Source organism: Prionailurus viverrinus, chromosome D1, assembly GCF_022837055.1.
Source record: "Prionailurus viverrinus isolate Anna chromosome D1, UM_Priviv_1.0, whole genome shotgun sequence".
Classification (NCBI taxonomy): Eukaryota; Metazoa; Chordata; class Mammalia; order Carnivora; family Felidae; genus Prionailurus; species Prionailurus viverrinus.
Window position 1 is genome coordinate 103,163,247 of NC_062570.1, and position 16,286 is coordinate 103,179,532.

Here is a 16,286-nt window from a genome sequence, read left to right on the forward strand (position 1 = left end):
AGGGCTTGAACTTCAGGGAATGATGGAAGGGTGTAGGGTCAGTTAGAGCTGATATGTGGCTGGACGCTATAGAGGGTGGTACAGTGGCTAGTGTAGGTGGCTTTTTCCGGCAGCTGAGCAGTGCTGAATGCCCAGGGGCAGCAGCGCTAGCCATGGCAATGGACGATGTCCCCTATGGTGGCAGCCTGCACATACCATTCTTGTGGCAGGTGTTCAGCTGTGCTTGGCCACTCTTGGTTCCTGTCCCAGGCTTCTCTTCTGTTTTATGAGCTACCAGATACCTTGCTAACAAATTCCTTTTCTGCTGAAGTTAAGGACCCTAATTTGTACAGCAGCCTCGACATCTTTATTCCTTAAGCTGTAGACCAGGGGGTTCAGCATGGGGATCACAATGGTGTAGAACACAGAGAGGCCCTTGTTATAGGCTGCAGCACTTCCAGGGTTGGGTTGGACATAGACAAAGAACGCAGACCCGTAGAAGAGGGAGAAGGCAGTGAGGTGGGAGGCACAAGTGGAGAAAGCTTTGCGCTGGGCCTCCAGGGACCTCATCCTACAGATTGTAACCAGGATGAAGGCATAAGAAATCAAGATGGCTAAGACCGTGGGGACAGTGACCAAGGCAGAGAGGCAAAGCAGGATGACATTGGCCACTGTGATGTCTGAGCAGGCCAGTTGGAGCACAGGGGGGATGTCACAGAAGAAACGATCAATGACGTTGGGACCACAGTAGGGCAAGATGAAGGCATTCCTTGTCTGCGGAGCTGAAACGAACACCCCCGCAGCGTAGGTGACCATTACCAGCCGGATGCACAAGCGCTTAGACATGATGGCGTGGTAGAGGAGAGGGTGGCAGATGGCCACAAATCGATCATAGGCCATTATGGCCAAGAGCAGGCTCCCCTGTGCCGTGGAGGATCACGGAGGCCATCTGGACCACACAGCCTGTAAATGAGATGGACCGGTCCGTGGTGAGGATGCTGATCAGCAGCCCGGGGGTGAACACGGAGGAATTGCAGGTGTCCAGGAAGGAGAGCACGCTCAGAAGAAAGTACATGGGAGTGTGGAGGGCGGAGCTGGCATGGATCAGGTCTATCATGCCTAGGTTGCCCACCAGTGTCACGGTGCAGATCATCAGGAAGACGGACGGCAAAGAGGAGTTGTTTTTGGTCTGCCTGGTCTGTGAGGCCCAGCAGGATGAATCTTGTCACTGCGGTGTGATTCTGCCCCGATATCATCCCACTGGCGTGTTACCCACAGGACAATGAATGCGGGGAGGAGAAACAAGAATGTTAACATTCTCATCAAAGAGGTAGCCTTTAACCTCTTCCACTGTGTGCATCTCCGAGTGGCAGGCTGGTCCCCAAACTCCATATCATTCCCATCATGTCACCCTCATGCGAGGTACTGAAGGTCCTCTGTACCCCTCAGGATAATGTCTACATTCTTCAGCTTGCCACACGTCCTCTGCAACGCCTCTGTGCTACTGTGCACTCAACTTGCAATTCTGGACAACTTACTTCCACAAACACAGTGCGTGATTGCAAATGTCTGTGCTTTTTCAAATTCTACGTTCTTGTTGGAATGTCCTTTGGTCTCTCCAGACCCAGCTTAGAGGTCCATCCCCTCCCTCTCTCCCTGGACTTGCACAGATGCTCCTTTACTTGACATGACACTGTATTTTAACTTTAAAAATAAAACGCCCGTCCATCTTTCCTGTTGGACTTTACTTTATTTTTTAATTTTTAATGTTTACTTATTTTTGAGAGAGAGTGCGAACAGGGCAGGGGCAGAGAGAGAGGGAGACATAGAATCCAAAACAGGGTCCAGGCTCCGAGCTGTCAGCACAGAGCCCGGCTTGGGCCTTGAACTCACAAGCTGTGAGATCATGACCCAAGCTGAAGTCGGCAGCTTAACCGACTGAGTCACCCAGGCGCCCCTCCTGTTGGACTTTCTTACCCCTAGCAGCTGGAGAGTGACTTCATATCTCAGTAATTTGTGCCCTGGTATCTATCAAGTGCTGGTGTCAGTGAATAAATAGAAATTCTCAATTCGATAAAATCTTCCTCATTCAGGGAATGCCAGCAGGATCCTCTCAGTTGTTTTGGCCAAAACCATTTTTGGCCACCTTTTTTCTTACCCCTCATTGAACCCCTCGGCAAATCACATCGGCTCTACCTTCAAAATAAGTACTAGCTTCCCACCCCTTCTTTGCAAGACACCCTCATAAGCTTGCTTGAATTAATGCAACTGCTCTTAGCTGGTGTCCTGCTTTCCTATTAAGAGGAGAAGCCAGGGCAAGCCTGTCACCACACCAGAGAAATGCAGATTGCTCACAATGGCTCTGGGAGCCTGGCTACTACTCCATCACTTCCTTGCACCTCTCTGTGCTCTGGCCCACTCTTTTCCCTCTTGCTTACCCTGCTCCAGCGACTCGTGCCTCCTTGGCCCTCTTAGGACACACAGGTGTGATTCAGGACATCTGCACCGCTGTCCCTGTCCCTTGGAGCACTCTTGTTCCGGTTAGCCACAGAGCTCCTTCCCTCATTTCCTTTAAGTTCAGGCTCAGATGTCACCTGCTTGTAAAGCCCTCCCTAAGCATCTTATTGACAATGAAACCCTGCCCTACATCAGCACTCACTATCCCTCTTCTCTGTTTCCTTTTCCTCCTCAGAGGACCTTTTCTCTTCTAAAGAATCTTTTTTTTTTTAATGTTTATTTTTGAGAGAGAGAGAGACAGACAGACAGACAGAATCTGAAGCAGGCTCCAGGCTCTGAGCTGTCAGCACAGAGCCTGATGCGGGGCTCAAACTCTCAAACCGTGAGACCATGACCCGAGCTGAAGTCGGACACTTAACTGACTGAGCCACCCAGACGCCCTGGACCTTTTCTCTTCTGATAGAGAAACATACACATGCAACATACGCATGACTTCTTGCTGTTGCTTACCATCTCTGTCTTGATATTAGGATGCTAGAACCGCAGAACCAGGCATTTCTGTCAATTTTTCGTTCATTGCTGTATCTCCGGCGACTGGCACGTAGTAACCTCTCAGTAAACGCTTATCGAATGGGGGTAAGGAAGCGGTAAAGAAGATACAGAGTCTCTTGGAGGCAAACCTGGCTGCCAAGAGGACAGTTACTACCCAGATGGGTGGGTTCAGAATTCCCATTGCCCAAATCAGGTGGTAAAAATTGGGGAAGGGTTATGATAAGAAGTGGGTAGGGGTGGAATCGGACGACGATGCCCTGTGAAACCCAGAGCCACTGAAAGCTGGTGCCTGTGGTGTCTTAGGGTCACGGCAGCAGAACCTGACTACGGGAGGCGGCTCGGCCGCTTAACGTGCAAGGTAGGCTGGACCTTGGGGGTGGATTTCCAGTCCTAGAGTTTGGGCCCAAATGTCTGAATTCACAGCCCTCATCTTGAATCTCTGACAACCATAAATTTTTAACTCCAGCCGTGGAGGCCTTAGGGTGATTCTTTTCAGATGGGTATATGCTTTGCAGCCTATATTGATAATTTTGGTAAGATGTCTTTATAAGATGATAAATTTTTGGTAACAAGTATATAATTTAATATGAACTTGAATATGCATTTGAATATATACATATTAATATACGATTTGAGGTGGTTGAGATGGTTAAGAGTATCTGCAGGGCGCCTGGGTGGCTCAGTCGGTTAAGCACCCGAGTTAGGCTCAGGTCATGATCTCATGTTTTGAGAGTTTGAGCCCCACGTCAGGCTCTCTGCTATCAGCACAGAGCCCACTTCAGATCCTCTGTCCCCCTCTCTCTCTGCCCCTCCCTCCCCGCCATCAAAAATAAATAAACATAAAAAAATTTTAAAAAGAGTAGCTGCTTAATTTGACGTAACATAAGGAGGATGCTTAGCTAAATTGAATTAGCTGAATTTATTTTTGATTTGGCTAAAATGCAGAGGAACATTTGATTTATTAGATATATAGTTTTTGATTTAGTAATTTTGAGGAGTTGTTTAAACACTTATGAAGTCTTCTGAAGGGTTTGGGAAATGAGGTACATTAAATTTGTGATTGTGGTTTAAAAAGTTCAAGAGCATTTAATTAATTATATTTGTTCTTCTTCTTCTTCTTATTTTTTATTATTTAAAAAAATTGTTTATTTTTGAGAGACAGAGAGAGCGAACACAGAAGGGGAGGGGCAGAGAGAAGGGGAGACACAGAATCCGAAGCAGGCTTCAAGCTGCCAGAGCAGAGCCTGATGTGGGGCTCGAAACCACAAACCTCAAGATCATGACCTGAGCCAAAGTCAGATGCTCAACGAACTGGTGGCTGTGTCAGCCACCCGGACACCCCTAATTAGTCATATTTATTTTCTTTTTTAATGTTTACTTATTCTCATGAGAGAGAGATAGAGAGAGACAGAGAGACAGAGAGACAGAGAGACAGAGTGCAAGTCGGGGAGGGGCAGAGAGAAAAGGAGACACAGAACCTGAAGCAGCCTCCAGGCTCTGAGCTGTCAGCCCAGAGCCCAACACGGGGCTTGAACTCACGAACCATGAGATCATGACCTGGGCTGAAGTTGGATACTTAACCAACTGAGCCACCCAGGCGCCCCAATCATATTTATAAATGGTGTTTAAATGTTTAGGAGAATTTGCATCTATAGGTTTTTTGTGTGTATATGACTTTGAATTGTTTAAGAGAATTTGATTGTAAATAGTGCTTAAATTAATTGAAGGAATTTAATCTGTTAAATTTTGAGGCTAAGGGAACATTAACCAAAGATTAAATGTGATTGTTTTAAATTTTAACAAACATTACTAGATCTAAAATTCAATTGATTATATTTGAAAATTGCATTTAGTGGCCTAAGAAAAATTAAGTTCTAAATTTACAACTTAAAATATTATAATCAATTAACAAATGGCTTTAGATAATCTTTTCCATGTACAAAAGATTTGGACATCAAAAAAAGCCACTTGTGGGGTGCCTGGGTGGCTCAGTCGGTTGAGCATCTAACTTCGGCTCAGGTCATGATCTCACAGTTCGTGAGTTTGAGCCCCACATCGGGCTCTGTGCTGACAGCTCGGAACCTGGAGCCTGCTTCAAGTTCTATTTCTCCCTCTCTGCCCCTTCCTCTCCCATGCTCTGCCTCTTTCTCTCAAAAATAAATAAAAATTAAAAAATAAAAAATAAAATATTATAATCAATTAACAAATGGCTTTAGATAATCTTTTCCATGTATAAAATATTTGGACATCAAAAAAAGTCACTTGTGGGGCACCTGAGTGGCTCAATTAGTTGAGTATCTGACTGTTGATTTTGGTTCAGGTCATGATCCCAGGGTCGTGGGATCGAGCTCTGCGTCAGACTCTTGAGAATTGAGATTCTCTTTCTCTCTCTGTCCCTCCTCTGCTTACGTGTGTGCATGTGTGCTTGCTCTCTCTCTCTCTCTCTCTCTCTCAAATAAAACAAACAAATATTTGTTGAACCTCTGCTCTGTGCTATTCCGTAGGCCAGGTACTCCCCTCACCCTGGCCTCATTTGAGAACCGAGTAACCTGCTTTCGGTCACACAAGGATGAACGGGTATTTGAACTTGAATGACCATGTGGACAACGCTTGGCAGAATCCTCTATTCATTGGGTAGGGATTATAGCCTGAGGAAAGAGAATAAATAACTAGAGAAATAAATACGCTAGAGAAATTACTTAATGAAAACTAATAGATCAAATAAGGTAACCAGAGAAGAATAGTAAAACCCAATAATTCAGCCAGCCCAAGTCAGATGTTTAAACCAGAAAAAACTCGGGAGAACGGAACATGTTCCAAGCGCAGCAGGAGGTCCTTACGGGAAGGCTTGTTAGGGGAAGTCACTGCTCTCCCATTTGCAGCTCTGGGCCACAGATTCTGATTCAACCATCCAGTTGTACAAGGGTGACCTAGGTGTACAGAATTTCTTCCATCTGCAGAGAACTCTTGCCCTCAGTGGCCGGGTCTCTTGAATCCCCCAAGGGAAACTGGGACCCCCCCCCCCAGAGGCTCCAGACTCTGAATATACACCTTTTGTAATTTCTACACTCCTAGAACATGGACACATTGGAAACACAAGGCAATGCTACTCTGATCCCTGTTCCAAGAACCAATTCTACGGGGGATGCACTAAGAGGGTTCTTGAAAGTGTCGAGTGAATCAATTTCGTTGGATTTTTGGGTGGATGGAGGTATAGAAAGAACAGCGGGGTTACCTTGCAATTTTACTTTTTGTTTTTTCGAGTGGGAAATGTATTCCAGTTGTACAAAATTCAGAAGGGACTACGCTGAAAATAAGTCCTCGTCCTGCCTGCTCCCTTCTGATTCCCCCCCCGCGCTCAGATCTCTGCCTCAGAAGCTACCAGTGTCTTGTGTATCTTTCCACGGTTAGTCATCGCTTATGTAAGTAATATGTGAACCTATATTTTCTCCTCTTTTTTAAAAGATGCAAATGGTAACAAACTATACATATTGTTCCGTACCTTGTTTCTCTTTTTTATTTAACAATTTATTTTGGGGATCTTCCCAGTACAGAAATTAAGGACTGCCCACCTTTCCAGACCAGAGGCTGCACAATGTTACGTTTCATAACATTGAAGCAGTTCCCCATTGAGGGACATTTAAATTAAACTCTTCTACAGTTAGCAACAAAACAGCGCCTAACTTAAGGCAATTTCCGGTGAAAGCAGTTTGCGATTTAGAGCCTGGAGACCCTCAACAAAAGATATTCGCATGCACCTGTGACTTGGCTTCCGTGCTAGACTTTTCACTGTTTTCTTTTGCGGGGAGAAGAAACCTGCCTCGCTTTCTTCTGCTTCTTTTTCTTTTTCCCTCCCAGTCAGATGAGATAGATGCTCACCAGCTTTGGTCACCGGTCTTTAGCACCTGGTCATACCTGCAGCTTCGACATCACTGGGTGCTCCCTAGAAATGCAGAAGCTGGTTCCACCCCAGACCAGCTACTGAATGGGATTTGCATTTTAAGCAAGCAGCTGACTTCTATTCTGGTTTTGGGTTTGAGACATGCTGAACAGCAGCCGGAGGGGATTGAGCTCATGTGCCAGGTGGATGCCTGTAGAGAGGTACAGAGGGGAGAAGGCTCCTGGTCCCTAATTGTGAAACTCCCTCACAGGGACCTCTGTGTCGAGGCTGATACTGAAGCGACCTCACATCTGGTGCCAATGTCTGCAGGAGACTTGGGAGGGCAGAAAGGGCGAGTGTCGTTGGAGACAGGGGACTTGCTGAAAGAGAGAGCCCTTGAGAAGTCGACATTCTCCATTCTGTCAGGATGAAGGGATGTCAGACAGCGCCCTGGCCACGGGAGAGGCCCCTCCCTGGCACAGGAGGAAAAGTCACTGTCCTCTGTATAGGATATTGAAGTAGCTTTTTTTTAAAAAAAAGATGTTTTTATGTAAGTGAATGGAAAGGACAAATTGAACTTCATCACCATGCCCAGGGGCAGCCTCACCGATGGGATCTCAGGAGACAACTTACTGGTCCAGAGACCCAGAGCCCAGGAGAACATGCAGACTTTGAATGTCTGGCCTTGAGAACCCAGCTCCAGGGACAATGGTGAACACAAGTGGCCCTGACCACAGAGAGATTCCATACCCCTCTCTCCCCCCCCGACCCAACCATTGCAAATTGCACCATCGAAAGTTGGAAGTTTCACCGCCTTTGAGAAGGGGTTTCTTCCCTGGCTTGTTTGGGGCTGGTGGCTTGTTTTGTGGGCAGCACCACTGCCTGGCAGTGAGGAGCATGGGACATCCTATTGGCCTTCCCTGGATTTGAATCCCATGGCCAGCCATGACTGTTTTTGTGACCTTGGGCAAGTTATTGAACCTCACTCGGTTTTGCCTCCTGCAAAGTGGAAATGATAGTGTCAACCCTGGGAGCTGCTGTGAAGATGAGTTTGAAGTGCTTCTCAGCGTGTATGGCAGAGAGGAACAATTCAAGACTTGTTACAATTTCTAAATGGGGATGTGAGGGGACGGGAAAGAAGGGAAGCCAGGGAGACGGGGCGGGGCAAGGAAGCAGTGCCCGGAGACACAACCCCTGTGGATGTGTGAGGTTTGGGACCCACGGGGGGCAGGGCAGACCCTCCTCAAGTCTCTCCCTTGAGGGCCTCTCCTCAAGTTTAATGAGTGTGAAACTTTCACAGAAACCCACTCACACAAGTCACCTTCCTAGGGGCTTGAGGCAATTAATTCCCACCCCCACTCATTACCAGAAGAGAGGTTGTTAGTGATTCTTTTCCTCTTTCTCATAAGACCTGAGACCCCGTAAGTTTCTCTGTTATTATTTTTTCTGACGACACAGAAATAATAATAATAATAATGGCAACTGACATTTGTATGGTTTAGCCATAGCTTGCCTGTGCGTTACCTTGTTTTGTCTTCATACAAATCCTCGGAGGCCTGCTTAGCAAACGTTATTGTCTACCTTTTGTGGAGGGGGAAATAGCGGGTCGGCAAAGCGACATGATCCGTTCAGGGTTCGTGACTAGAAAGAAACACAGATCTAGGATCTCCGACCCTTGGTCTCTGTTTTCTCCCTCAGCTCCCAGCCTCTAGACGCTGGGCCGTCTTGGAGGTGCTTGGTGTCATTGTTGTACCCTAGAGAAATCATCCAAAATGTTTTCCAGGAGAGGTGGGAGCAGATTCAGCACCACACCCTGTGCCCCAGGATCACCGTCCTTGATGACATCGTCCATTCCTGCCCTGTACATCGGCAGCAGGTTCTGATAACAGGATTCCTACTATTTTCCCTCCAGGCTGTATGTCCTGCAGGACTGGGATCTCTTTGTCATAGGACTTGGAGGCTGTTGCTGAGTCCCAAGTGCATTGACTACAGCCTCCCAAGCATCACTTCCCCCCTCCCCCCGCCCCCGGGGGTGCGCCTTCTGCATTTCTCTTCATGTTCTCACCCTCCCTGGCCCAGACGCATCCTTCTTCAGGGGACCTCATTCACACCGCATTCTTTGTGAATGTCACCTCTTGGACTGTCTGACTTAGACCTGTCCTTATCGCAGGCTTTGGATGCTTCCCGGTGGGGCCAGCCCTTTCTTTTTGTTCTCACAGCTGCTGCTCCTGAGTCTGTCTCCTGCCACCTGAGATATCCCACCTCTCTTTCCCTGTGAATTGTGTCTTCACTTCCTGTATCATCCTTTTTGGCTGCAAGTATGAGTCATGCCTCAGAGGTGAGACAGGGCTTGACTTTATCTTCAGGATCAAATGGAACATCCTTCTGACAGAGGGACCTGTAATGCATGTTTATTCACTTAAGAATAATTCTACCAGGGGCGCCTGGATGGTTCAGTCAGTTAAGCGTCTGACTTCTGCTCAGGTCGTGATCTCATGGTTCGTGGGTTTGAGCCCCACATCCGGCTCTGTGCTGACACCTCAGAGCCTGGGACCTGCTTCGGATTCTGTGTCTCCCTCTCTCTCTGCCCCTCCTCTGCTCACACTCTTGTCTTTCTGTCTGTCCATCTCTCTCTCAAAAATAAACAAACATTAAAAAAAATTTAAAAAAAGAAGAATTCTATCATGGGGCGTCTGAATCATAGGGACGCCTGGATGGCTCAGTCAGTTAAGCCACCGACTCTTGGTTTCGGCTTAGGTCATGATCTCGTGATTCGCGAATTTGAGCCCTGCATCAGGCCCTGTTCTGACAGTGCAGAGCCTGCTTGGGATTCTCTCCCTCTCTCTCCCTCTGTCCCTCCCTTGCTCATGCTCTCTCTCTCTCAAAATATATAAGAAACAATAAAAAAGATTAATTCTACTATAGAAGATAAGAGAATCTATGCCAATTATATACTTCAATTGAAAAAACAAACAAACACCCAACCTTGTAAGCCCTTGACCTTGGACTTCTAATGTCCAGAACTAAGAGAATAAAAATTCCTGTTGTTTAAGAAAAAAGAAAGAAAGAAAGAAAGAAAAAAAGAAAGAAAGAAAAGAAAGGAAACTAAGTATAGAGCCAGGGAGCTGGTGAGAAGGGAGGTAGAGAATACGTCCGAGGAATACTTCTAGGAGTTCGTGAAAGGACGAGAAGCAGCACATGATTATGAAGCGCGTGAGAAGGCTCAGGAGGCACTCATTCATGAGTTCTTCAGTCGGGCCCCTTGGTTCACGTTCATTTTGGGTTCCACTCGTTCTCTGCCCAGGGCATGCGGAGAAAAGGTACGGTTGCTCAGCCAGTCCCTGGTGCACTGCAGCTGCTGACCAGGCACGTGTGCTCCTGCATCTCTCTGATGGAGCACTGAAGGCTCCAGACGCCTTCCTCCTGACGCTCTTTGTATGTCTTCCCACATTGTCGTGACCAGCAGGGAAGCTGATGGCAGAGAAAGAGGACACGAGGGTGACAGAGGGATGCAGGCATATGCACATGCACACGCATGTGCACATGCACACATTGGGCACACGCATGTGCACATGCACACACACACACACACTGGGCACATGCACACACATACACACATTGGGCACATGCATACACATACACACATGCACATGATAGACACACACGTATGCACACGCACACATTGGGCACATGAATATGCACATGAACATGTTGGGTGCATGCACACACGTACACACATGCACACATTGGGCACATGCACACACATATGCACATGCACACATTGGGCACACACACGCACACACTGGACACATGCACACACATACACACATGCACACATTGGACACATGCACACACATGCACGTGCACACATTGGGCACACACATACATACATGCACACATTGACACACATGTGCACACACACAGACACACATTGGGCACATGCATACACACACACACATTGGGCACATGCATATGCACATGCACACATTGGGCACACGCACACACTGGGCACATGCACACACACACGCGCACACATTGGGCACACGCATACACGTATGCACATGCACACATTGGGCACACACTCATACACACATGCACACATTGGGCACACACACATGCACACGCACACATTGGGCACACACATACACACATGCACACATTGGGTGTGCATACAGACGCATGCATTGGGCACACACACATATGCACATACACACATTGGGCACACACTCACACACACATGCACACATTGGGCGCACACACACGCACACACACACATTGGACACATACACACACATGCACACATCGGGCACACACATACACACATGCACACATTGACACACACACGCACACACACAGACACACATTGGGCACATGCATACGCACATGCACACGTACACATTGGGCGCACACACAGACACATGCATTGGGCACACACACATATACACACACACATTGGGCACACAAACACACATACACACCTGTACACGCACACATTGCGCACACGCACACGCACACAGGATGCACGTAGTGTGGTTCTTCCTCCCTGCCTGAACTGTTGCCTAAATGTCTTTCCCCTGGCTTCTCCCTGTATTTTGTTATTGATTTAACAAGCCATTCTTTCTGAACATCTGAATTTGCTCCTTGAGCTTTTCTGCTCAGTTGCCTCCCTGGTGGTGCACGAGGCTCCTGCCATTGCACCGAGGTGATTTCCCACATAGCAAGTCCACTTTAGCCCCATCTGATGAGCCATAGAAGGTTCTGTCCCATCCGTGGGTTTACGTGGGGGTGTGGAGATGAGACGGCTTGGAACACACAGGGAGCACACGAAGGAAGCTTCAGGGAGGAGGGAGAGAGGTCAGAAGTGAATCCTGAGCTCTCTGCACCAAGTTTGCTCGTGGGACCATTTGTCAATGGCTGGCCACACGTCTCTTTGTGAGACCTCTGCCCGGATTCTTCTTTAATTTCTCCATCCACATCTACCCAGGGCTTACAATCTCAGGTGCTTCTTATTCTAATGAATTCTCTGCTCTGAGTCTGAAGGGCTGCCTCTTTCAGTGTTGGGTCTGAGGACTGGACGAGCCAGCAAGGAGGGACTACAGCCAGGATGCCGCTCCAAGGTGAAGCTGTCCAGGGTGGCCCCACTCCTCCCCTGCATTTGGAGACCCTTCATTTCTGGCCACACTGGGAAATGGATGAGGCAAAACAGAGTTTTGTTAGGCAGGCAGCTTGTTTGTTTCGGGGAGATCCAGTCTCAAGACTCCTGAGGCTGGGATGGGACACTGGGGTAGAGAGATTTGGAGAAGGCTTGGAAAAGGCAGCGGATACACTCTGGAGAGACCCACAAGCCCCCTTGCACGGTCCTGTGGATCCTGACTATCCTATCTGCCATCAGACATCACCACTTTCGTCCTCATACTTCCCACTCATGGTTATATGCTACTGCCTTTTTTTTTTTTTTTTTTTTTTCAACGTTTATTTTTTTGGGGACAGAGAGAGACAGAGCATGAACGGGGGAGGGGCAGAGAGAGAGGGAGACACAGAATCGGAAACAGGCTCCAGGCTCTGAGCCATCAGCCTAGAGCCGGATGCGGGGCTCGAACTCACGGACCGCAAGATCGTGACCTGGCTGAAGTCGGACGCTTAACCGACTGCGCCACCCAGGCGCCCCTATATGCTACTGCTTTGAGTAATGATCTGGTGTTCAGTGGCCTTACTTAACTCACAGCGGTTTATCTGCAGACTCCTTTGGGTTTTAGAAATACACAATCACATCATCTGCAAATAATGGCTGTTTTATTTTAATATTTATTACAGTGGCTTGGCCCTCCAACTCAATATTGAATAGAATTGCGTCAGTCGACAGACGTGTCTCCTTCTTGATCTCAGGAGAAGCACCTTCAATATATTACCATCAAGAACCACGTTTGCTGTAGTCAGTTTGTTTTTGGGGTTGGTAGATATATTTGACCAGATTAAGGAAATGTCTTTTTATTTCCAGCTTGCTAGAATTTAAAATTTAAATGTAGATTTAAAAAGAATCACAAATAGGTATTAAATTATATCAAGAATATTTTTCTACATTTACTGAGGCAATCATACAGTTTTTCTTTCTATATTCGTAAAACGTGGTAACTTACATTGATTAACATTTAAACATTAAATGAGTCTTGTTTGTATGCCCAGAATAAATATGAGAATTAATCCAGGAATACAACTTTGAGATGTATAACCCTTCTGAGGTATCACTGGATTTAATATGTCAACATTTTTCTTATGGCTTTTGCATTTATTATCATGAAGGATTGGCTTATACTTTTCTTATGTGTTGTGTTATTATGGATTCTGCTTAGCTGGCTTCATAAAAGACTTGGGAAATGATCCCATTCATTATTACCTTAAATGTTCAGAGATTTCACTTGGGCCAGGAATTTTCTTTGTGGGGAGGTTTTTCATACGAATTCAATTTATCTCTTTTAAACATTTTTTTAATTTTTAAAGTAATCTCTGGACCCAACATGGGGCTTGAACTCACAACCCTGAGATCAGAAGTCTCATGCTCTACTGACTGAGCCAGCCAGGCACCCCCATATGCATTTAATTTCTTGATGAGGTATAGGATTATATATGTTCTTTCTCTTCTTGTGTAAGTTCTTTTTTTTTTTGTTAATTTTTTTTAACATTTATTTTATTTTGAGACAGAGAGAGACAGAGCATGAACGGGGGAGGGGCAGAGAGAGAGGGAGACACAGAATCAGAAGCAGGCTCCAGGCTCTGAGCCATCAGCCCAGAGCCCGCCACGGGGCACGAACTCATGGACTGCGAGATGGTGACCTGGGCTGAAGTTGGACATCTAACCAACTGAGCCACCCAGGCGCCCCTTGTGTAAGTTCTTTTAACTTTGGTAGCTATCAGAGACGCTGAAGCAAAGTGCACATGGGCTTCATTCCCTACGTGTACAGGTCGAAGGAACCCTAGATGTGGGTGAGGAATCCCAGATGTGACTAATAGACTCAGGTTGTTGTTTTGATGGTGCTTGGCAGGAGGATATAATGGGTGGGTTTTAAAAACTCCCCCATTTATCGGCAGTGGCATGAGCTTGTATCAATTTGACTGTATTCAGAAAATGAGATATTCTTTTGGACATTGTCAGGTTTGGGTCTCCATTAGGATTACTTTAGCAAGTACAGCTCCAGTGGAGATCAGGGTAGAAGCCTGCATGGCATAAAATAGAGGAATCTGTGGCCACAGATGAGCCAAAATATTCTGGATATAGAGAGGGCAAAAGAAATCAAGGATGTAGTAAAGGATGAAGGATTCAACCCTTTAAGAATTTGTGGGTAACCAGAGGAGACCGGCTCACTACTCAGTCTGGGCAGTTTCCAGGGAGGGGCAGGGGACGTGGTAATGGGACGGGAGGGCAAGGATGTATGCAAAGAGGGATGGCAGTGACGGACTGGAGAGTCTAAACCGGGTAAGGAGGAAAGTGAGGCCATGGGGAGGTTGAGAGACCTTGTAAGTGTGGTGGGGTCAGTGGGCTTTAGGTCTTAGGGGGTTTCCAGAGCTGGGATACTGGAGTGTAGACTGAAAAGATGGCAAGTGTTGGCTGGAGGATGGGAGTCTTAAAATTGAGGTTATGGAGGGGTTGTTATTGATGGTGCCAATGTCTATGGCATAATTATAGCAATGACTAGCTGGGAGAGATAGGCTGTAAGGAGGAGGTCAGGACCTTAAGGGTCGGGGCATTAGGAGGATCAGCAATGACACTGTTCTCAACCTTGGCTACATATTGTAATCACCTAGAGAATTAAAAAAAAATTGATGCCTCAGTTCTCTGTAGACCAAATTAAACAGAATCTCTGTGGGTTAGATTTTAATATAGGTTTTTTTTTTGAGCTCCCTAGGTGATTCCAATGTGCAGTAAGGATCGAGAACCTCTGAGTTGTAAGGGGATCAGAATCACCAAAAGAATGACCTTGGGCCAGAAGCTACAACTTTCTTAAAACAAGGGGTAGGACCCACTGGTATAGACGGTTTTCACAGGAGGGCTGGTGGGCGGCACAGGGACAATGTGAGAGTACATTTTCTTTAATTTTTAATTTTTTAATTTCTTTTGAGAGAGAGAGAGAAAGAGTCAGCAGAGTAAGGGCAGAGAGAGAGAGAGAGAGAGAGAGAGAGAGGGAGAGAGAGTGAATCCCAAGCAGGCTCCAGTGTCAGCACAGAGCTGGATTCCGGGCTCAAACTCACAAACTGTGAAATCATGGCCTGAGCTGAAATCATGGGTCAGACCTTCATCCGACTGAGCCACCCAGGCACCCCAAGAGTACATTTTTTTAAAGTGTGGTGGTGGGGGAGGGAAAATGGGTTGGAGGGGCCAATGCGGGGGAGAAAAAGGGGTATTCTTTTGCTTAAAACCCACCATGGGTCCCCATCTCATCAGAATGAAAGTATAGGCTCCTCCCATGGCCTGCAGGGACTGACTTGGTCTCTTCTCACCACCTTCCCCCGCCCCCCTCCCCCCCCCCCCCCCCCCCCGCCACGTTTCCTTGGATCTCCCTCTTGCCCATTCTTCTGTAGCCACCCTGTTTCCTTGTCTGACTTCCATCCCAGGTTTCTGCTCACATGCCCTCCTATTAGAGAGACTTTGCTGGGATTTTATTTAAATACAATGCTTGACCCCCCCCCCCCCCCCACCCTTCCCCCTCTTGCTTCATAGCACTTCTTACGGCTGCAATGGCACATGCTCACTTATTTTCTTTGTCTGCCATCTCTACAAGAATGTAAGCTCCAGGAGGACAGGAACTGTTGTCTGTTTTGTTCACTGATGTGCTCCCAGGGCCTAAAGGGGCACTGGAACAGAATGCATGCTCATTGCATGTGCGAGGAACGAATGAATATATAGAGCAAATGAAAAAAAAGCAAAGCAAGTTGCATTGCCAAATGTCCAACATGATCCTGTGTGTGTGTGTGTGTATATGTGTGTGCACAAACTACATATACTGAAAGGTCTGTCAGGGTATGTGCTAGATGTTAACAATCATTCCTGCAGGGCAGGGGAATGAGTGGGACTTTCACTTTATACCTTTGGATGTCTGAACTTGTTCAGCTGTCCTGTATGTCCTCTACCCCCCCCCCCCCAACACTCCCTTCATTTCCAACAACAAATAGAAAGGAAGACAAAAAGACCACCTGACTTCAGTGAGGGAGGAAGCAGGCAGCAACTGAAAACTTGGGGCAAATTTAGGCAAAGTCTGGTCCGAATCCACACAAATCTCTGAAATGAAGGCCCCACCACATCTGAATGGAAACAAGGATGAGGAGATCGGGCTCCAAAGGAAAAGGTAAATCTGTACATTTATTTTGTGAATTTCCCTCAGGTTCAAATCTGTAACGAGAAGGTATAAAATATCTATCATCCCTG

General features: G+C 46.9%; 1 protein-coding gene and 1 non-coding gene across 2 annotated transcripts; both read right to left on the reverse strand.

Moving 5' to 3' along the window:
- Positions 1–285: 285 nt before the first annotated feature.
- Positions 286–1,235, reverse strand: LOC125146572 (olfactory receptor 1052-like). Its single transcript, XM_047823276.1, is given in 3 exon segments — positions 286–895; positions 897–1,144; positions 1,146–1,235. Coding segments are annotated over 3 exon segments (948 nt in total).
- Positions 1,236–13,375: 12,140 nt separating this feature from the next.
- On the reverse strand, positions 13,376–13,448 carry TRNAR-UCU (transfer RNA arginine (anticodon UCU)). Its single transcript has one exon. It is a non-coding gene; the product is annotated as a tRNA-Arg (tRNA).
- Between the last annotated feature and the right edge of the window lie 2,838 nt (positions 13,449–16,286).